General features: G+C 27.6%; 2 protein-coding genes and 1 non-coding gene across 4 annotated transcripts; 1 reads left to right on the top strand and 2 right to left on the bottom strand.

Moving 5' to 3' along the window:
• The first annotated feature begins 8,859 nt into the window (after positions 1-8,859).
• On the top strand, positions 8,860-11,492 carry LOC114186278 (protein IQ-domain 26-like). 2 transcript variants are annotated; one of them, XM_085673576.1, is made up of 3 exons: positions 8,860-10,204; positions 10,413-10,619; positions 10,701-11,492. In XM_085673576.1, the coding sequence occupies exons 1-3, from the start codon at positions 9,887-9,889 to the stop codon at positions 11,292-11,294; spliced, it is 1,119 nt and encodes a 372-aa protein (XP_085529702.1). In that variant the 5' UTR covers positions 8,860-9,886; the 3' UTR covers positions 11,295-11,492. The 2 variants fall into 2 exon arrangements, with proteins under 2 accessions (XP_085529702.1, XP_027930137.2); XM_028074336.2 differs by having other exon boundaries at positions 8,861-10,204; positions 10,704-11,492.
• A 4,311-nt stretch (positions 11,493-15,803) lies between these two features.
• On the bottom strand, positions 15,804-15,943 carry LOC114186386 (small nucleolar RNA snoR135). Its single transcript, XR_003605045.1, has one exon. It is a non-coding gene; the product is annotated as a small nucleolar RNA snoR135 (small nucleolar RNA).
• A 1,539-nt stretch (positions 15,944-17,482) lies between these two features.
• Positions 17,483-21,951, bottom strand: LOC114185937 (mitochondrial-processing peptidase subunit alpha-like). The gene is made up of 13 exons (XM_028073904.2): positions 21,710-21,951; positions 21,087-21,296; positions 20,684-20,980; positions 19,981-20,148; positions 19,698-19,865; positions 19,498-19,578; positions 19,294-19,360; positions 18,985-19,082; positions 18,519-18,591; positions 18,364-18,434; positions 18,051-18,100; positions 17,809-17,921; positions 17,483-17,726 (listed from the first exon to the last, which is right to left on the bottom strand). Exons 1-13 carry the CDS (start codon positions 21,746-21,748, stop codon positions 17,674-17,676), a joined length of 1,488 nt encoding a protein of 495 aa, XP_027929705.2. The 5' UTR covers positions 21,749-21,951; the 3' UTR covers positions 17,483-17,673.
• Between the last annotated feature and the right edge of the window lie 1,748 nt (positions 21,952-23,699).

The following is a 23,699-nucleotide window of genomic DNA, read 5'->3' as shown; positions in this document are numbered from 1 at the left end:
ATAAAGCAATGATAGTGTAAGCAAAAACGTATATACTGAAGAAACAATGGAAGGTAAGAGAAGCGAGAGTTTTCCCACTCTACACTAGAAAATGGTTGCATTTGTACGAGATCCATTAACACAATTTAAGAAAGCAAGAGCAGAAATGCTCAGCGTTTCCCAAGAAAGAAAAGGAAAATGAGGTTGCCACTTAGGTAGTGGTTGAAGATGTACGTAGGTTGTACATGTATGGTGGTGCATTTGTTGTAGTACCTAAAACGAGGACGCTGTTGTTTATGGACCTACCTGCTGCTGCCATCACTGACCCAGTTATGTAATGTAATCTATAGATAATGAAAAAAAAGTACACCCTAAAACCACACTAGCTTCAGGAAGCGTTTCTCTTGGAATGAGATCTACCAAAAACACCAAAACATTCATAATTCCTTTATTCAGTACTGTGTAAGTGTAAGAGCAAAAACTTTAATTCAACTATTACACATGTACCAGATCCAACTAAACTCCATTCACTCCATCTAGTTTATCACCAACTTTGAACGGCCTCAGTCAACTCACCCAATTTCCCAACAAAATAAATAAATAATAATGTTATAAAAAAAATCGTAGTTATCAATCAAAGTCTCCGATACAATTCGAATTTCAAATACATTGATCATTCAGAAGAATAAAACAATTAAAATTCTTCTAACATGACAAGGTCTTCGTCGTCAGATATCTGAAAGAAGAGAGGCAGAGCAGGCTACGTATTGTGTACACGTGACAAAATACTATGTACATGTACTATTATATCACGGTATTAACAATAGCAACAATTTTTATTTATACGGAATAAACAGGCTAATCCAATTTAACTCAAAACCTATTTAGTTCATAAAGTAGAGAATTAAATAATTTTTATACATTTTTTTTTATCTTTTCATTTGGTGAGTCCAAAGGTATGATGAGACAAGTTTATTCATCGGCTCATTGTACACGAACAAGAAAAAAAAAAGAGGTTATTTTTATAATTTTATTTTTGAAAGTCAATGTTTCGTTTTCATTTTCTTTCTAATCAAATTAAAATATATATATAACTGTATTTTTTTTTAATATTTTCTTGCCTTAAGTGCAAATTCATCTTGGGCTTCATTTATAAGTCATGATCAAAGATCAAAAGAAGGAAAGGAGTAGTTATCATCTTTCTCACTCTCTCAATTTCGAAACACTAATTACTTTATCTATACAAATAGATAAATAGTGGAATCAGGCATTACGACGGTAAACAAAGATAGTAAAACTAAAATTTTGTTTATAAGTACTATTATAATAAAAAATTAATATTGATTATATACAGTATGTTTTATTTTTCATCACAGTTGCTTATTGTGAATAGTTTTTTTTTTTATGTAAATCATATATACTAAACATTGACAAACGATAAATTTTGAAGTAAATTCTATTAATTATTCCTGGACTTTTGTGAAAATATACAAACATTTTATGTTTTTTGAATAGTTATAGTCACCTTTCCTATCGATCAAAAAGATTAAATAGTCAGTGTAATGTATAAATAAAAAAATATAAGTATTTATATAATTTCATGAAACTTTATTAATAATAATTTGCCAAAATTATATGGGACGGATATCATAAATTAAAACAACTTTTTGTTTTTAATTTTTCTTTAAAATTTATATAATTTAGGGATGAGGTTTATATCAACTTTAAGAATATGATTTATAACAGTTTTAAATTTTTCAAAATTAATGTTACAAAATTTCAGGTCATTTAATTAGCTTGCGTAAACCTAATTAATTTTTGAAATATTGAAATATCACAAATTATTTAAAAATTTACCATACAAACTGTTTAAGTAAATTAACAGTTGGCATGGAAAATAGAGAGGTGCCAATAAAATGAGCAAATTATAGTTGTATTCACAAAGAAAGAGATTTCTTTTTATGTTCCAACCATAAAATTGGGTGGAATTAATAGCTCTGTAAATTATTGCCAAACAATAGAACTATCCTAGTTCCACACGCAACAATTTTTTAAACATCGTTTAAAAAAATATTAAACATGTTTTGAAAGTCGTCACTTTCATCATTTTAATTTTTAGAATCAATTTACAAATCATCTTCTAAAATTAAATTATTTAAAAAATATTTGTTTTATTCTTTTAATTAAAATTTTGAAAGTGTATAAACATATTTATCTGATTAATGAAATTGTAAAAATTGCGTAATTCAAAAATGTAGTACACAAATATTTTGACCTTTGTTTTGGTACATAAAACATAGATAGCTTTTGTTCTTGACTAAACCCAACCACAAGGTACTTTCACTCTGACAAAACTCAACTAACCTCAACCAATAACACATGTAGGGACATTTTGGGGTGTGGATAGTGAATAGAGTCAGAGACAACCATTTAAAAGGTTATCTTAATTGGTACATTAGGATCAAATAATATAATTTGATTTTAACTATGCTTGAGTTTATTTTGAATTATGAAGATTTTCTTAAAAATATTATGAGCATTAGTTTAAGATCTTTTTCTTTTTCTTTTTTGAATCATTAGTTTAATTTTTTTGGTCTTGATGAAAAAGGTTTAAAATTTTATTAATAATCAATGATGAATGTAGAAGGTTAATTATTTAAAATCAGTTTTAGTGTAACATTAAACATTATCATAATAACTACAAATTGTATAATAAAAAAGGTAAACTGTGATTTTAATATATTCGTTTTTAATATAATAAAAATTTTGTAATTTTCATAAAAAAAACTAATTTCATAAATTTTATTAATGGTTAAGTGTTAAAGTAATTTATGTGAAATCTTTTCTTAACAAACAGATTTAATAATTACTAAATGATAAATATATTATATATACTTAATTAACTTAATTTAATCGTTAACAAAATTCAAATAAAATTATAAAAATTAAAATATTTGTAATAAGAATGTAGTTTATTTTACGATATCAAAATTAAAACATGTCAATAATTATTATAATAAATCAAATATTTACCCATATATATATATATATATAAGTATTTTATTTATAATATGTCTTGTGAGTTATACTTATAATACTTTCGCATTTTTATACAAATTATTTACTTTCGATCAAAAAATAAATGAGTTAAACAATCGAGTATAAGACTTAATTATATCTGAAAAATATATATCCTAATAATTATTATTGACTTTTAAGGAGAATACAAGCGTTGTCTGTTTGCATTTTTTAATATTTTAGAGAAATTTGAATTAAGTTTAACATTCATGCTAAAAGTAAAAATATTAAAATACTTTTTATAGTTGAACCATGCCACTGCAGCTACATTTCGTCGTTATTGCCATTGCACCTTCGTTCTCCATTGTTGTTGCAGTCCTTTTGAGAGGAAGCAATAAGAAAGAGTGTAAACCGGTGATAATTTGTGGGAAGATTGTTTAAAAAAACTCGTCCTGAATAATTTGTTTCGAAAATGTTGTTCTTGAAATCCTATTCTAAAATGCATCTTATAAGTTTTGAAATGTTTGTTCTAAAAAGTTAATCTAAAAAAGTATGTCATATGTTATGGAAAACATATTTTGAAATTTCTGGTCTAGAAGCTATTTACAAAATGTATTTCATATGTTTCAGAAATTCCATTTCAAAATTCTTGTTCTAGAAATTCTATTTTGGAAATCATGTTTTTAGAATTTCATAAAGCTTGTTCCAAAAATCTTGTTGAATAGGTAATCTTGAAGTCCCTTTATGAAGGGTAGAAGGTTGTTTTGAAACATGGGACTTTTGTTAGAAATCATAGGAGCACAATTTTTTTTTCCATTCATCTATAACAATATATAAAGAATAAACACAATGAATCATCTGTTAACGTTATTTTAATATAATGGAAAATGTATTTTTTTATTTCTTCTTGTAAATATTTTATAGAGATTTCCTTCATACTTGATGCATTTATGTTGTCACGTGCTTGCTGATAAAAAAAAAAAAAAAGACTTTGTCATGCCATTCTTCATCTCTTTGATTTCATTATCTAGTTGTTGTCTATTAAATGAAATTTTCAAAATGGTTTCTAAATTTTATATCTTTACCCTTAATATTTTGACACTATAGAAGAGATTTGTAATTATTTTAGACAAAATTTAACATATACAATGGAATACAAATTAATATCTCTCGTAGTAGTAGACTTGATTACTTTTATTATAGCACGAAATTATGTGTATGACCAATCGTATAAAAATCTATTCTTAAAAGGAATTATTAAGATAAATCAAGATTGCAAAAAGTTTAACTTGGACCTTTTGAAATAAAACGAAGAGTAATGAAAGGCTAAAAAATAATCAAGGAATTAAAATAAATAAATAAAGATATTAAAAGGAAGCATTTATTGTTCTGAAAAAAAAAATATTGATAAAATTGACTTAACCAATATAATAATGATACGTCTCATGAATATCTTTGATATCTTCCTTTAGTTGTACATTATTTCTATTATTTTTTGTTATGATTTTTTTTCTTCTATTTTCTTTTTATATTTAAGAATATTTTATTTTTATAAAATTATTTTATCTTTTAGGGATGAACAAAATTAATCTAACTAAATTTAACTATAATTATTTGTATTATATTAAAGTAACAAAAAAAAACTAAACTATTTATAATAAAAAATAAATATTAAAGTAAAAAAAATATTTATAATAGAAATTAAATACTCTTGTTTTACCGTTTATTTTTAAAAAACTGAACTTCTATCGGTTAACTGTTTACTAATTGAATTATGTATTTTATTTTCTTCTTTTTCTTTAATGGCCTCTTATCCTAAACACCGCGCACACTCCATCTTTAATTCAATCACCACCACTGAGACAATGATCGTGAGCTTCTCATCCCGTCACTGCTATATAGGGTCATGCCGCCCTTTCCCCCTTGCTCTCGTCGTCCCACCTTACCACTTTCACTACAATTCTAACACCTCACACCCCACCTAACTTATATGTCTTTTTTTGAACCTTAACCTTAACTAACATTTTATCCTTCTCTTATATGTCTTTTGCATTCTCTTCATTTTTTTATACTCAATTTTTCACTACTCCCATTCACCTCTTTTTTTCATCTTTTTATAATATTTTTCTTAACTATTTAGGCTTTTACCAATTTCGGAACTCTATATTCTCCACTTTGACAAAATAATTATTTGTGTGAAAGGTGAATACAAACCAATTCAAGCTTGTCCTTAGGATCTTTTTTTATTGAAAGTATATAGTTTGTTTATGTTATTGTTTATACACTTGCTATATTTAATTTGTGGAAAACATTATGTTTCAATTGTTTAAGAGAGACCATACGATTGTGGTGTTGGTGCTGAAAAACTTTTGGTGAGACATTTTTTACGCACATTACAAAGTGACTATATTTTTGCTTTATATTACTTAATTATGAAAGTGTAAAATTTTCCTTGGTTCAATTCAGTTCGGTCCAATTCAGTTCGGTTCAATTTGATTTTGACTTATTCGATTCGGTTCGGTCTGGTCCGGTCCAACCCGATTTAGTTTGATTCAGTTCAGTTCGGTTCGGTCCGGTCTGGTCCAGTCCAATTCGGTTCGGTCCGGTCTGGTCTGGTCCAATTCGATTCGGTTTGGTTCAGTCCGGCCCGACCCGATTTGGTTCGATTTGGTTCAATTTGGTCTAGTCTGGTTCGATTTGGTCTAGTCCGGTTCGGTTTGGTCTAGTCCGATCTGGTTCGATTCGGTTCGGTTTGGTCTGGTCCGATTTAGTTCAGTTCAGTTCGGTCCGGTTTGGTTTTGTTAGATCCGCTCTACTTTGGTTTTGTATGGTCCGGTTTGGTTTGATTCGGTTCGATCTGACCCGGTTCGGTTCGATTTGGTTCAATTTGGTCTAGTCCGGTTCGATTCGGTTCGATTTGGTTCAGTTTGGTCTAGTCTGGTTCGATTCAATTTGGTCTGGTCTAGTTCGGTTCGGTTCGATTCGGTTCAGTTTGGTCTGGTCCGGTTTGGTTTGGTCTGGTTTGATTCGGTTTGGTCTGGTTTGGCCTGGTTCGGTTCGGTTCGGTTCAGTTCAGTCCGGTTTGATTTTGTTAGATCCGGTCTAGTTTGGTTTGGTTTGGTCTGGTCCGGTTCAGGTCGGTCTGGTCTGGTCTGGTTCGATTCAGTTCGGTTCAGTTCGGTGCGACCTGATTCGATCCGGTTCGATTTGGTTCATTTATGTTCAGTTCAGTCCTGTTCGATTCATTTAATTCGGTTCGTTCTGGTCCGGTCTTATTTGGTTCGGTTTGGTTTGTTTCGGTCTGGTCCAGTCTTATTCGATTCGATTTAGTTCGTTCTGGTCTGGTCCAGTTCGTTTCGGTTCAGTCTGGTTTAGTTTAGTTCAATAAAAAATATATAATAATTTTTTAAAATATTTTTTAGATATAAAATTAAAAAGATAAAATATGTATATTTAGGATAACGATCGAAAGTAAACTATGAATAATTTTTAAAATAATAATTTAAGATAAAACTTAAAAATAAAAAAGAGTATCTCTTTATATATTTATCGTATTTTTTAATTTTTATAAAATTTTGAGTTAAAATTTATAAAAAATATATAATTAATTTTTTTTAATACTTGTTAAATATAAAATTAAAAAATAAATACATAAATTTTTTTTTATATATAGTTGTAGATTAAAATTAACAAACATCATATTAGTCGGAGATTTTATCTAAGGAGTGAATTTTGTTTTAATTCCTAAACATTATCATTACCGTTCAAACGTCTGAAACATTATGTTAATTGGTATCAAATAATATAATTTGATTTTAACGTATTCTTGAGTTTGTCTTAAATTAAAAAGATTTTCTTAAAAATACTATATGAACATTAGTTTAAGAGTTTTTCCTTTTCTTTTTTAATCATTAGTTTAATAACTTTATTTTTTGTGGTGTAAATGAAAAAAAGCTTAAAGTTTATTAATAATTAATGACGAAGGTTAATTAATTTGAATTCAGTTTTGGTGTGATATTAATAGTTATTATAATAACTAAAAATTATATAACAAAAAAGCTAAATTGTGATTTTAATATATTCGTTTTTAATGTAATAAAAGAATTATAATTTTCATATAAAAAGTAATTTCATTAATTTTATTAGTGGTAAAGGGTTAAAGTAATTTGTGAGAATTTTATTCTTAAGACACTTAATTATATACTCAGTTATCTTAATATTTATTCATTAACAAAGCTCAAATAAAATTATAAAAATTAAAATATTTGTACTAAGAATATAATTTCTATAATATTAAAATTAAAATAGGTCAATAATTATAATTATAAATCAACTATTTATCATATATATAATAAAGAAAAAAAATATTTTATCTTATAATATGTCTTATAATTTCTTATTTCTTATACAGATTGTTTATCTTTATTAAAGAAAACAAGAGTTGGACCATTATGGATGAGAGTTACTTATTATTTTATCTAATAAATATATACAGTAACTAGTGTTATTACCTATTGAATAACTATCAGAAAGATATTTTTTTATTTGGTTTGATTAAGTTCCTGCTTTTATTCAAAAGTATTAAATTGCCTTTTTAGTTTTTTTTTTAATTTTAATTTAGTTCCATTCTTAAAAAAATAAAAAATTAATGTAATTTGATATTTTTTATTAATTTTTTAAAATTAAATTAATAATTTTTTATTAAAATTGATACTATAATTATTTTAATTAAATCAATAAAGCAAATTATTATTTAAAACTTTAATTTTTATAAAAATTATTAATTTATTTCAAAAAATTTAACAAAAAAAACTATGTTACATTAATTTTTAAAAAATTAAAATTAAATTGAAATTAAAAAGATCAATAGAAAAATAATAATTAAATCTTGTTATTTTTATTAGGAAAATACATGCATCATAAGCCTTTTACTTCTTTTACAACGAAAAATAATAAAACTATAATTATAAAATAAATATAAATATTTTTTACAATTTGATTATAAATAGTTTTATTTATTTTTAAATAATTTATTTATTTAGTAAATAATTTTTATTTATTTAATTTGAAAAGATAGTTAAATTTAAATAAAATGATTAAATTTTAAAAAATTAGTTAAATTTGAATAAAACGGTAAATTAAAGAGTAAATAAATAAATAAATACTAGAAAAAGAATTTCATTGAATAATATATAAGTATAAATATAAATATAAATATAAATGACTACTATTTATGGAGTATTTCTTAAAATATATATACATTTAATTCTTTAAAATACACATTCAAAAGAAATTGTCTTGGAGCATGTAAAAAAAATATATTAAAATATTGTTACAAATAAAATAATTATTTTTATTAAATCAAATTTGAATTAATTATAAAATAAAATAACTTTTTATTTTCTAAAACAGGTCTAATTCCACAAGTTTAAAAATTTAAATTAAACAAAAATGTATAAATCAATGAACATTACCGTTCATACTTTTATGTTTTCCATTCTTTTAAATCTGTATTTAAAATAACATATGTAGAAATTGAACACTCCCTTTAATATATGTATAAAAAAATCACAGAAATGTTGAGTGAAAAAATCAAGGAAGGGTATCAAAACCTCCCCATAAGATCGGACATCATATCAAAACCTCCAAGATTTAAAAGAAAAACAAAAGAAAATTGTAATCAAAATCCAACAACCGAAATCAAACATGATTAATAAGGTGCTATTAATTTTGTTTACCCCAAGAGAGTCAAAACTGAAAAGCTTTGGAAATGTGGAGGGGAAAAAGAATCTAGAATTGATTGCATTGGTTATGAAAATTCCATTGACACCTCCACTCCTCACTCTTTTTAGAAATACCCTTTTCACTCAAGTGTAGTTTCAGATTTTGTAGCAGAAGAAACTTCAGCAGGGAAGGTAAGGATGTAAGTTGAATGATCTGCAAGAAAGTTTTCTGCAATCACTGTTGAAAGATACTGCATGGAACTGAAAGATCTTTTTTCCATTCCAAGAAAGAAACTGAAATCACAAACCCATTTTGACCCATTACCTGGGACCAAAAAGATGATATAAGTTCCCTTTTAATGGCTATGCTGATGTTTAGTACATCAAAAGAGGGTAACACAGCGTTGAAGGGTTTGAACCAGAAACCATCATGAGTTTGTCAGTTGGTATCTTTTATCTTGAGTACTACACGTTGCTGCAGTAATTGAGAGAGAGAAGAAAAGAGCTAGAACACTTTTCAGTGGTAGGAAAATACAAGCGAGTGGAAAACTCAGAATTAATTGGCAGTGTCTTTTGTAGGTTAACAGAGACCATTATTGGAGTGAGTGGAAGAGGGAATTAGAGGCTCTTTCTCTCTTTTGAATTCAAGACCTTGTTAAGCTTTTTCCACTGATTATTATTACTTTTTTGTATGGAATTTAACCTTTCTTTCTTTGTCTCTCATTCTTGTCTCTCATCTTCATGTGTGTCAGAGTTTTGTCTTCAAAACAATATACATACTTATCCTTTCATTTAAAAAACTTTGATGTCTGTTAACACGATATGGTATTATTAATCTATTCCTTTCTTCCAAAACTTGTTCTCTTCTCATCACTCCTCTGTTTTCAACCTGTGTCATGCATTCTGATAGATTTTTTAGACGCTTCCTTGCACTGAATTCCACCCTTTTGTTGATCACTATTTTTAATCTTAAAATTGCACCAGTTTCTGATGTCACATTGCATTGACCACACTACTTGTATTCATTTCCTTACTACACTTGTTCACCTACATCACATGCTCCTTCTCTATACACACCCAGAGAGAAATTGACCTGACTTGGTTCACATTTGAGTTTGAATCTGTCATTTTTTCACCCTTCAGATTGCTGTTAAAAGGGAAAAATCATGGGCAAAGCTACTAGATGGTTGAAGGGGTTGCTGGGAATGAAGAAAGAGAGAGACTGTTGTGGCTATTCGGGCTCACTGGCTTCTGACAAGAGGGAAAAGAAACAATCGGAGAAGAATGAAGAGAGTCACATTACACCATCTACCATTGATCATAGGCGCAGATTCTATGTTGCCAAAAAAGAGGGTGTGAAGAACAAACAGGTAACTGGTGTGGCAGTTGAGAGATCAAAAAGGAGTAACAGATACACCTTGATGATTGGAAGCAAGGAGGGTTGGGCTGCTGTGTCAATTCAATCCATCTTCAGAGGTTATTTGGTATGTGATTACTTTGTCTTCCAAGGAAAATCAAATCTAATTGCTTTTAGTTCTGCATTTTTTTCTCAGTTTGCATAGATGTTGTTTGCTGAATTGCATTCTTTTTCCAAGATACTCTTCTGTGTTATTGATGAAACAGTAACTTTTTTCTAATAACTTCAACTATTGAAATCTTTGAAATCAACTTTTAACAATGTGTTGCATTCAGGCGCGAAAAGCTCTTAGAGCACTCAAAGGATTGGTTAAGATACAGGCTCTTGTTAGAGGGTATCTAGTTCGGAAAAGGGTTGCTGCAACTCTTCACAGTGTGCAAGCAATGATAAGAGCTCAAGCCGTTGCTCGATCAGTTCGAGCTCGTCGTTCCATGGACAAGGAGAACAGATTTCATCCAGAATCCCCTACCAGAAAATATGTGGTAAAAAAATAAAAAATTGGTCCTGTTCAATCTCTTTCCATCAACATTGCCATATTTTTAAGCTAATTTTTTCTCTTGTAGCAGCAACAGTTTGATGAAACAAGAAATTACCAATCTCGCAATAGAAGGGCACGCATATACTGCAAGACACCATTGAATGGATTTGATGAGAGCTCAAAAGTTTTTGAGGTTGACACTGGCATGGCTCATTCAAGATCTCGGAGCATTAACACTGCAATGTCTGAATGTGGAGAAGAGCTGCATTATCAAGCAATGTCCTCCTCTCTTCCATGTCCAGTTCAAGGTCGAATCTCACTTCATGAAAGGCATCAGCACCCTCAAGAGTTTGAATGGTTCTTCAATCTTGATAACAAGTTCTCCTCAGCACACAACACCCCTCGTTTATCAAAATGTATGATGCCAGCTACTCCATTGAAGAGTGTTTGTGGTGACACCTTTAGGCCTTGCTCCGATTTCCCTAACTACATGGCCAATACTCACTCTTCTATGGCCAAACTAAGATCTCACAGTGCTCCCAAGCAAAGACCTGAACTCAGAAAAAGGCTTTCAATCAGTGATATTATGGCATCCAGAAACAGTGTTAGTGGCGTTGGAAAGCAATGGTTATCCAACCCAAAAACTCAAGATTACTATGTCTTTGACAAGGTTATTTAGGCATGCATTTTGACTTGGAGAATCAAAATGAATAATAAAGAGGACAATGAAGTGAATTGAGGTGAAGTGTGATTACTTTTTAGTTTGTTTTGCTGATGCTTGTAACAGAGTGTGTTTTCTTAGCACACTTTATCTTTTTCCTGTAACAAACGATTGTTCCTATCAAAGATTAAAGAACATGGTTTAGTTTTATCACCACTTATTCTCAGTTTGTCTGAGTTTAAAATTCAATCTTTTTATTATTGTTAATTTTCTTTCTGTTTAAACCATTTCTGTCACAGATCATACCAAAATATGCATATGATTTGTTTTCTTAAAGTATTCACTCTGATGATTTTAAAACGTGTACTAAATTATGTTATAGATTTCTATATATTGTTTTTCAACATATTTACATACAATTGTAACATTGTATTTTTAATATATAAAATCTTATTTAGAGTTAACATCACCGGAGTAATACAGACTTTTAACTTTTAAGTTCTTTATATTATATTTGAGCAGTTAAAAAAAGACAATCACAAAAGAAAAAAAAAAACAAAAAACAGAGAGAACATGATCAGTGAGTGATACATTGATCCTCCATTTTGTTGTGATCATGACGCAAATTTATTGACCATGACACAAATTTATTGACCATGACACCAATTTATTGTGCTTTTGGAATTTAGTGATCATGACATGGTTTTTTTTCTTCATATATTTGACTTGATATGACTTTTTCTCGGATTCGAATTTGACTTAACAAATATTGGATAAAACATTTAATTTTGATATTGCGTATTGATATTATGAAATTAAAATTGAAACAAATTTATCGTACACGTTTCGAAATAAATAACATAAATGTAAAATCATATGATATGAAATATCATATATTAAATTAACAAATCTTGTTTTCGATTTATAATAATTAATACATGATTGTTGAAATGAAATATTTTCTTAAATATAAGACATTAGTATAATTCAAACTTATTCAAGATAAATTAAGTGAAGTTTTAAAAATTAAAATTTAATTATCATTTTATCCTCTTTTAATTTATCTTTTACGTGGTTTTAGTCATACACTTTTGGAAATCCTCCATTATAACCTGGTTTTGAATTTTGGCATATTTTATTTTTTATTTGTAAAATTCTATTAATTAAATTATTATAATGAATACATGATATTTGATATTCAATGTAACTAAAATTAGGTTTTTTGATATACATAATACTTAAATATACTCACATCCAGCACAAGTTTTTATGTCATTTAAAATAAATAAACACGAAAACCACAAACCAAAATGCTTAACTTTTACATCTAAATATGGTATAAAATTAAAACAAATAAAGCTTGCTCTATTTTAAAAACGTCATTGGCCTATTAGCTCAGTTGGTTAGAGCGTCGTGTTTGCAGGTTCGAGACCTGCATGGGCCAAATGTTTATTTTAACTTTTGGAACGTTTTGTTATGGCTTTTTTTTTTCTAGTAGATAAGTTTCAGACTACATTCCAAACTGGCTTAGAACAACTATTTCAAAAATTATTCAAAATTATTTATAATCAACTTATTGCAATAACTTCTAAAAATAAAATTAAAATTTAATATTATAATATTTAACAAATTTTTTATATGGTGATCGGTAATAATACTTAACTAAAACAACAACTATAATGGTGCCAATTTCAAGTTATTGTACATTGTTAATTTAATCTTTTTAATTAAAAATACTATATAATAATATTAAGTCATGAAAAGTAATATTTTTATTCAATAATTTCCAAATTTAAATAATACTGATTAATTGGTCCAAATCCTTGATACACAGAGCTAATATTATAATATTTAACAAAAAAATTTATATGGTGATTGGTAGTAATACTTAACTAAAACAACAACTATAATGGTACCAATTTCGAATTATTGGACATTGTTAATTTAATAACAATGATTAAAAACACTATATAACTAAAGAATGCATTAAATAAGTACAATGATTTCTCCAAGTTTTTTTCATGTTATTAACAAAATATATAATTTACTGACCACTTAAATATATGAAGATATTAAACACTTAAAATCTGATATTAAACATTTATTATCTATACCAAAAAATTCGATTACAATTATTGATAACTTAATTTAGTATATATATATATATATATATATATATATATATATATATATATATATATAATAAAATTTAATTTTTTATTTACATAATAAAAGTATAATTAATGCACTATTACAATGATTATTACTCATAACCCAAAACATTATAACTTCAACTTTAATCATTAATATTTTATATAATCTTTCATTTACATTTATTTACCTTGACTAATATTTATAATTTTATGTATACCTCTTACATTTTTTTATCCTCTAACTTTTCTATTTTTAAATCATCTATTCTATAATCTTTTTGCAAAATTTAATAATTTCATTATTAAAACTATTTATTTTATATATATATATATATATATATATATATATATATATATATATATATATATATATATATATATATATATATATATATATATATATATATATATAAATGCTAACCAGTAGCTAAGGAATTATGAATGTGTATTGATTTCATATTTTTATATTAAAAGTAGAAATAATTAAAATAATATAAATGTATATAACATTTTATAAATATCAAAATATCATTTTTAAAATTGTTAGACAATGACTTTCTGATGCAAATAAAAAATTTTAAAATTTTTATGATCTTTATTAAAAAACAATAAAATATCTCCACTTTAGTTTTTTTTTTTAAATATTTAACACTAAATGATTTTTTTGTTAATTAAAATTTTCTTATGTTTAATTGTATTTAATTTTTAACAACAACAAAATAAAATTATAATTTTTTTAATTTTTATTAATAAACATTAAATAAAATATTAAACACGTTATATAACATTTATGAATAATATTATTTATTATATTTGTTTGATTCAATTTTCTTTTAGAAAAAAAAAACTCATGTATAGATAAAATTTGATCAATTAAATAAACATAATAATCTCTCTTGTAATGATTTTGTGTAAACAGAAATTTTGTCTTGGGTTAATCTACTAAGTACAAATTTTGTATTAATAGTTACTTTTTTTTATCAATTGATTTCAATTTTATCAAATAGAGAGAGAGAGAGGATATATAATGTTAACAGGAAATCTCTTGATTGTTAAAAATTATATTTTTTTACTTTTATTGTATACTTGGATCGATGTTGAGTCCATTTCTATTTCTTTTTACTTTTATTATTTGATAAATCATACTCCTATTTTTTAGATTTAGAACACTTTTCATCCTATTTTTTTTCTAATATATTTGATTATTTATCTAATTTTGTTTAATAAAATTAAACTCTCTATTTAAAGTGCTATCGATTAATTTTACTTTTTTATAATTCATTACTTTAACCTAAATAAATAAATATTAAAATTATATTATTTATTTTCAATTAATTTTCATTACTTTTTTATATCATTCCATTATTTATTTAAATATTAATTTTTAACTATACACAAATTTAAAATATAAATATAATAATTTAAATAAACTGTTTATTTTAAAATAATAATAATTATATTACTATTTTTAATACAGATATAAAAAAACAAAAAAAAATAACGTTTGTTTTATTTTTATTTTTTGTTTTGTTATGGATAAGCAGAATTGAGATTTACTTCATCTTTTAATTTCAGATAAATTTTAATGAATAAGGTTTATTTAAAATAAAAAGTGTTATTACTAATTTCTTTAGGAAAAAGAAAAGGTTTTGTTGACGATAGATATGGTAGATCAGTTTTAAACTATATTCGAAACTGGCTTAAATAGAACAACTATTTCAAAAATTATCCAAAACTAATAATAATGAACTTATTGCAATACCTTTTAAAAAAAATAAGTTATTATTATAATATTTAATAATTTTTTATATGGTGATTGCTAATAATACCTATTTAAAACAACAACTATCGTGGTGCCAATTTTGAATTATCTGATATTGTTAATTTAATCTTTTTAATTAAAAATACTATATAATTATATTGACTTTAACTTTTATATCAAGAAAAAGTAATATTTTTATTTAATAATTAGCAAATTTAAATAATATTGATTAATTGGTCCAAATCCTTAATATACAAGAATATCCAATTTAATTAATTAATTTCCTATACAATTAACACATAACTTTCATTTTATTTAAAAAAGCAATTTTATTTTTTATTTTCATTTTATTTAAAAAAGCAATTTTATTTTTTATTTTCATTTTATTTAAAAAAGCAATTTTATTTTTTATTTGAAGAAACAATACAAAACAACAAAATAAGGGCTGCAAATGGCTTTAGGTTTTGCTTTTGTTCCGCTGAGAATGGTGATTTCGTTTAAAAACGAAACTGCGACCTAGCGAACAAGAACAGAAGATTTTGAGTATATTTAGAATAAAATTAAAAAAAAGACGAATGAAGATTTTGAAGAAGAGGAGTGCAGAGATGAAGAAGATGTAGGGAAAATGATTGTTGTGATTTTCAATAAAGGATGAAACACAACTGCCCACTTTCTCAAAACCATGTTGCAGGGAACACTTTCGGAAGAGTGCATTCAAATCAGCAAACACCGATACACACTATCCCTGCTTTTAAAATACAATTCAACAACACTACCTTCTGCTTCTAATGCTAACACAGAACAACCCAATGAAGAGGATGAGCAAGATGTGTGTATATATAGGGAAACAATCAAACCCTAATCTGAAGTCCTTCGAATGATCAACACTTACTGGACCTTGGTTTAGGCTCAGGCCCAAATTTCACTTTCCGGCCCATCTTGCCTCCGATGTTTTGGGTTAATGCTGTCAATTTAAGTGCAGATCTTTAACTATTAAAAAAATAATACAATTTATGGTCAATTTTAGTTTTGTTAATATATTTTATTTTTAAGGTTTTTGTAATTATTGTACAAGAAAAACCAAAACCCTGAAATATAAATGAACTAATTGGAATATAAGGTTTTTGGTTCCTGAATTCAGACCAATATTTTTTTCAGCAGCAATATCCAGTGAGTAGACTTTGAGCAGCAAAAAGAATATATATATATATATATATATATATATATATATATATATATATATATATATATATATATTTAATGTACTGCATAATTTATTTTAATAATATTATCAAATATCGAATACATTAAATATACTTCCTTTAATATTTTTATGAGACTTATATAACTAATTTATCAATTTTGAAGTGATTATTGACTTTGTTTGACAACATTAAATATCATTTTTTTTCTCTCAAAATTAGTCCTAACATTAACGAAACGCTTACAAACACTTAAAATCAATTCATCCACAATGTTTATTGAAGTAAAACAATTATTTTAATTCATAACATTGGATGTCTAAAATTTCTCTTCAAGATTATTCCTAACATTGATGAAACCCTCATAGAAACTTAGAATTAATGTATTTCACACATTACATAGATACGTTCAGGGTGATTTTTAGAAGCAAGTTTTAAAAAAATACCAATTTTTAGTTTGGAATGGCTTTAAATTTTATAAAAGATTTTTTATTAATTTTTAATTACAAAAATAAATTAGTTTATCTTATTAAAATTAATTTAAGTATATACTTGTATGAAGGTGATAATACTAATCAGTCAAAACTTTAATAATATTAATGGCAATATTAGTAATGACAAACAGTTCTGACAACCATAAAAATATCAATAAATACAATAATAATTATCATAATCATACTAATGATTATAATTACGAAAATATCAATATCGGAAAAATAGTGTTTTTTTTAAATCAAACCAAATAAAAAAATGTTTGGAAATTGATTCTAAAAATATTTTAAAATTAAAAAGTTAAAAAACCATTTTAGATCCAATTTTACGGTAGAATTTTGTTTTGAAATTTATATTCAAACTTCACAAACTAAAAACTCGAAACCATCCCAAACAAAGTCCTTATTGAAAATAAAAAGTTTTAATTAAATAATTAAAAGTATTTTCGTAGTGCGTGTGAAATCAATACTCTCATTGGTGAAGGAGATAATGAATTTTACTCTAAATCTTCCCTAAAGTGATCTTTATTTAGTTGCTCGTACAGATTATTGTACACCGCCAATGTATTAAAATTAAATATTAACATAAGACATGAGAAACAAATAAAAATACTCAATGGGTATTATATAATTAATTACTTGAGAAAAAATAATGAAAATGCCGTGAGATCATACACCTATATTTCCATGGTAAAAATACTCAAACCAAAAACATAAAAGGTTAATCTCAAATCCGCACAAAAATATCTCCGGGGTTTATTTAGGATTGGTGAGGGTGAAAAAGCAATTTCATTTTGCGTGGAACTTGCTGCTAACGGATTCATAACTTGGGACATTCATAACTGCAAGACAAGCACATTGCAACAGCATTATCAGAAACAAAACCAAATGCTTGAATTAGATTATTAATTAGTTGAAGATTACCATCCCCACAGGATGCCATAGTGAGAGGTGAGGAAATAATCTTCTGAGAAAATTTAGAGATATCATTCAAAGTGATTGAATCTACTTCCTTTAAGAACTGCTCTATTGGCTTCCTGAAAAAGGTCATCACACAAATTCTCATATTACAAATTATGCCCATGATTAAGTGATACTTCTCAGTTTAAAGTAAAAGGAAAAATGTTGATGACTAAAAAGAATAGGCCTCTAATTGAATTTTTTACCTTTCTCCGTAAGTCAATATCTGTCTTCCTATGTCCTCTGATGCAATCATCTGCAAAAGCAATTAGTCTTGGACAAATGACAAGTAAAACCATGATAGATAATAAGAAGGAAGCAGCGATGTTAAGAGTGGATTTTAAGCACAAAATCAACATGTAAAGAGAGATTTATACTCATTTCCGCCATAGACAATATAAGCAGTGACGCAAGAGAGTCACGGTATTGTTAATTCCAATGGGGTGGGAGGATTAAATGAAAGAAATTTCACATCGTTGAAACTACCAGTTCAAGTAGAGAGAGTGAGAGAGAGCATACTCTGGACTCTAAATTCATTAATACTGCAGACTTCGTGGATTCCTTGGCACGGTCAAGTTGTACCTGTGAAACTGCCATTGGGGGAAGCTCACATTTAATTTGACAGATATCAGAATTAACAAAAGGAAACAAAAAGCAAGGCAGACAGATTAAACCTTGTCCTTGTGATGCGAGTGCTATTAATTCTCTGGCTGCTAGGTCCACAGCTTTTTCCACAAAATCAGAGCTCTATATCGACACATGAAAAAGAGCTCAAAATTCATAGTGTTAAAAATACTCTGTTGAAAATTTAAATTCTTAAAAAAGGAGGAAAACAAAGAAGTAATGGATAGGAAAACTAGTCTGTGTAATTTATCACAAATTGAATGAGGAACGGATTGAAGGGTCATTGACAACATGCGGAAATCTACAACTTATTTTATTTTCGGATCAACGTTCAAGACAACTTCAACTTAGAAGTACATTTTAAATATCTTGTGCTGTGTGCTGTGTTAGCAATAGATTATAGAAGGAAACTTATTTTTCTAGACGCACTAACCCAGCCATTCAATGAATAAAATAATTTGGAAGAAACAGTAAACAGAGAGATCACATCTGTGTTTAGGAAAGATTGTGCCTTACTGTGGTTGCATATATGCCAAATAACCCTGTATTGTTGAAGAGACTGTTGAATGCAGAAAAACAGTGAATCTGTTGATATTCATTCAAGACACGAAGATCTGGATTCCATTGTATAAAAGCACAAGTCAAAAGCTTCAGAGATGATCTACTGATATGTGAGTAGAAAATAGTGAAATTGACTTCATATAGCCATAAAAAAAGTGAAAACTCTACTCAAACGGGAAAACTTTCAAGATCATAGAGGCAAAGGTAAATCTAATCATTGATGAAAGTCAGCTGTAAACATGAAGATATATAGTGAAAGCTCACAAAGCCTTGAGTGCATTCCCTTTCCAGGTCCCCCAGCTGAGAATGACCCACCTCCTCCCATAAGCATCTGCGGTACCAAGAAATGTTACTTCCATTCAATTCCTTCCTTCCTCCTTTTCTTGTGCATGAATGCCGACAAAAAAATTGAAAATACATAGACATGAGATCTCTTGAAATCATAATGACTCACACAAAAACAAGTACCTGTAGAACGGTCAAAAGAACAGCTTCTTTCTCTTGTTTCCAGCCACCAGGCACTTCAAAGGCAATAGCTACATGTGCAACCTGCCCTTGTGACAGTTTTTCAGAAAATAAGTAATAGTACACAGCATTTGGTAGGGAACAAATGATAAAAGGAGAAACATATGCAAATGCAAGTGGTCTAGAATCAAATTGATACACACCCCTGATTCACGTTGTTGACGAAAATCACCCCCAACATATGTAGAACTTGGTTCTTCAGAACGCGGAACACTTGGTAGATCAGAGAGAAGTGGTTCAGCAACGGATAGAAGTTCTTCATGCTCAACCCCAGATGCTGCAAGTACCATTCTAGGTGCAGTATAATTCTCCTGATTTTCCACATCCCACGACATTCAGATAATCAAATAATTCACAGAAATTTTAGCTTTGAGCAATTAATAGGAGTAGCTTTCATGAAGTATCGAAAAAGACAACAGATCTTACGGCAACAAATTCCTCTAAAATGGGGCCATTTAATCTGTTCAGTGCTGTTTCAGTAGCAAAAAGTGGCATAGCCAATGCTCCAGAATAACCAGCAGAGTGAACTGCCTCCATAAGTAGGCGCTGTGGATTGATTGCTATATCTCCTATCTCTTCTTTCACCTTTCGAAGCTGTACAATAGATTATTCAACAAGACCAGAAGTAACTGATATACGACAGAAACTAAAGTTAACAGAGGTGAACGTTTCCCCACAATGTCTTTGCTCTTATTACACATAAGGAAGAAAAATGTATGCAAAAGGCTTTACTAGATAAAATAAGTAGTACCAAAGAAACATTAGACCTTGTTCTTTCAGCGAATGATTTGGTAGTAGCTAAGAAAGAATAAGGAATTGTATAGGATAGTAATACATTGACAACCCTTTTTCCAAAATACAAGACTTAATAACTTCTTTTATTAATATAATAATAAATATAAAAGTTTTTATTATTATATTAATAAAAGGGACTGTTAAATGGTTGTATTTTGAGAAGGGGGGGGCAATCAAGATATATTTCCTTCCCATAATATATATATTTTTCTTAATCGATATTGCATTAGACCACAACAAAAGAGGGAAAGTCCATAACTGGTTTGCAAAACAATGATGCACAAGAATTGAAAAACCAGTTTTTCAAAGAGATTCATAAACAAAGAAAATATACCTCTTCGTCGACCTCCCAATCCAAGAAGGCCGGATTCCTTACAGAGTCAACCAGCAATTCAATCATTTGTGGGACATAGGTTCTCAGAGCATCAAAAGTGTAGCCCATTTGCTCCCGAGAGGCTGTGGCTCCTACATTACCACCCACTGCTTCCACTTCCCTTACAACACGAAAGTGGCTTCGGTTTGTCGTGCTCTTGAAAGCCATTTTCTCTAGCAGGTGCGATGCCCCGCTTGACAATGGCGACTCATAGAGGGAACCACAGTCAACATATAACCCTACTGAGGCAGCAGGGTTCTGATTGACAACCAAATCATACACATCATTTATACTATCAGTAAAAGTATCAAGAACACCATCATTGAACATGTCAAACTACAGAAAACTGTAGACATTCACATACTGGTGAGGTTTCTGATGCTATTTTTAGACCATTGGAGAGAGTTGTGATCTTGGTCTTTCCTGGTTCAACATAATCTGGCAGTGAAGATGGAGGGGGAAACCCTCTAAGTGGGGTGTGCAGAGGAGGAAGAGAACCGGAAGATCCCTCACCAAGCCAGCTGAATACACCTCGCGAGGCAAATCTAGAGTCTCCCGCGGTTCTCCCATTTCCCTACTCACATATTTGAATCACACAACTGAATTCCAACCAATGGAGTCTCTCTAGAAAAGAACCACAAATGAACCATATATATAATACGCATTTTCCTTTCCATTAGGAAAATGCTGATTGAAACATGAAACAAACACCTAACATGCAGTGGATATGTAATCCCAAAACAAAAAAAGGTTACACGGGATTCTCATACAAAATTTAAATGAAGAAAACACGCATTTCCCACAACGTAAAAATAAAAACTTCAAAAAGCCCTTCACCATAATGTTTCCCCTCACAAAACCAATCTAAACGGAGAATTTGTTTTCCGTAAGATTTTCAAAAATATATAAAAAAAAATGTTTTGTTTAATAAACAACGGGGCTTGGGATCTAAAGAGAAAAAAACAAAGAGAGGTTGGTGATAATGACCTTGAGAAGGGTGAGACGTGAAGATGCAGCTCTATACATGAATAGAGAAAAAATGAATCCCTTGAGAGTTGAGATAACAAAGGTGACTGCTATTTGCTTAAGCTTTGGTATGAATCTGAGTCTGATGAAGAGAAGCGACAAAGAGGCTTCTTGATGAGGATGTTTGGTCTGAAATTTTTAACTAGAAATTATGGACCATTAACTTTACTACAAGTGCTAGTGCCCATGCACAAGTTTTACGCTTTATTTGGAGACGGAGTGGTGATATCCCGCCACATTATAGACGTACGAATGTCATCACAAAATGTTATCGCTGTAGAGAAAAAAGAAGAAAAAAAAAAATTATAGAGGAAGACGAGAGAAAACTTATTTATAGAAAAAAAAAAAAAAGAAACTCAGTTCCAGGAAATTTTTTCTAAAACATAAAAGATATTATATACATTTTTGTACAATGCATTAAAGAAATTTTATTCCAGAAATTTTATTCTAAAAACTGTTTTAAAAATAATATTCTAAAAAATCTGGTCCAAAGTTATATTCTGAAAATTTTAAAATTTTTTTAAAGCAAATAATCTGAAAGTCACCTTTACGAAAAATAAAATAATTTTTTAAGAATTAGGGAGGTGTGTGAAAGATGGTGGGTACATGAAAAAAAAAAACTTAAATGGGTTATAGTTTAAGATTAAATAACTTCATTTTATTGAACATTTCTTCTGCACCTTTTTTTTTTCTTCCTGCAGCCCCATAAAGCCCCATAAATGTAGTGTCCTTATTTTATCCTTAAATAAAATAGATTAAAAATCTTAAATTTACTTTCTATTCTTATTTCTCCTTCCATCCTCATTTGTTTGCCTCGCCGAAGATAATCAGGATATGTTAGAAAATTTGTTGTTAATGATTTTTATAATTTTATTGAAAGTATTTTTTTTATTTTATAAGTACTTTTTTCATTATAAATAATTACTTTATTTTAAACAAATTTAAAAATAAAATTGATAAGAATTTATGTGTACCAAAACAAAAAATCTCTTTGTTAATGTTATATATATATATATATATATATATATATATATATATATATATATATAAATTTTTTTGTTAGACAATAGTGTTGCATGTTTTCATCTTCTTTTTAATTGTAGAAGTAAATAATAACATTGTTGACTTTATAGTTTTCGGTTTAAAGAAGTTAGTATCAAAATTGGAATTGTCATATGTATATATAATAATGTAATTTGAAATTCGGTTTAAAAAAAATGAAAATCTCAGCTTCCAAGATTATGGATAATTATTGTGGGAAAGATAGTATTGACTTTTCCAATTAAAACTAAGTTTAATAAAGTGACGTTTGAGACAATACTTTTATTCTAATTTCAACGTTTGTTAAATCATTTAAGTAGAATTAGTTTTTGTTGTAATGATAAAAGGAAGAGTTATCATATTTGGACCTACAATTTTTTTTATACTCTTTTTTTCTTTACAAATACATAAGTTGTTTTTATATATATTTTTTTGTGTGATTATTTTGTTGTAAAACGAATGTAATATATATGAATCTATTGTTTTTAATAAAAAAATATCGGTGAAAAAGGAGTGGAGTTTGGTAATTTACTATCAAATTATTGAGGCGATTCGGTGTAATCTATTCCGCCTAATTTGTTAACGCAGCATGCAATGCTACTACTAGGTCTCAGCCCCTATATCTTTTCAATGAAAAAAAAAGTTATTTTAAAAAGTTAAGTTTAAAATCATATTATATAAATTGTTAACATTCAATTTAGAAAAACATAATATATATATATATATATATATATATATATATATATCTAAAACTATTGTATACATTAATATAAAAATAACAAAAAAATATTACAAATGACAAAATTTTAATTGAATGAAATAAAATATTATTTAATTGGATTTTATTGATATTTAAAAATTTATATTTTTCAGTTAATCGATATATTATTCTACCATCTTATCATTAAAA

This window comes from Vigna unguiculata, chromosome 5 (genome assembly GCF_037176805.1).
Source record: "Vigna unguiculata cultivar grain cowpea cultivar isolate G323 ecotype 2 chromosome 5, ASM3717680v1, whole genome shotgun sequence".
Classification (NCBI taxonomy): Eukaryota; Viridiplantae; Streptophyta; class Magnoliopsida; order Fabales; family Fabaceae; genus Vigna; species Vigna unguiculata.
The sequence above is the reverse complement of the archived record's forward strand: the minus strand, read 5'-3'. Positions and strand labels throughout refer to the sequence as shown.

Coding starts and splice junctions, on each gene's coding strand:
- LOC114186278 (XM_085673576.1), top strand. CDS start 9,887: ATGGGCAAAGCTACTAGATGGTTGAAGGGGTTGCTGGGAATGAAGAAA. Junction 10,205..10,412: donor CCATCTTCAGAGGTTATTTG/GTATGTGATTAC, acceptor TGTTGCATTCAG/GCGCGAAAAGCTCTTAGAGC. Junction 10,620..10,700: donor CCCCTACCAGAAAATATGTG/GTAAAAAAATAA, acceptor TTTCTCTTGTAG/CAGCAACAGTTTGATGAAAC.
- LOC114185937 (XM_028073904.2), bottom strand. CDS start 21,748: ATGTATAGAGCTGCATCTTCACGTCTCACCCTTCTCAAG. Junction 21,297..21,709: donor CACGTCTCACCCTTCTCAAG/GTCATTATCACC, acceptor ATATGTGAGTAG/GGAAATGGGAGAACCGCGGG. Junction 18,592..18,984: donor TTGGCATATATGCAACCACA/GTAAGGCACAAT, acceptor GTGTCGATATAG/AGCTCTGATTTTGTGGAAAA.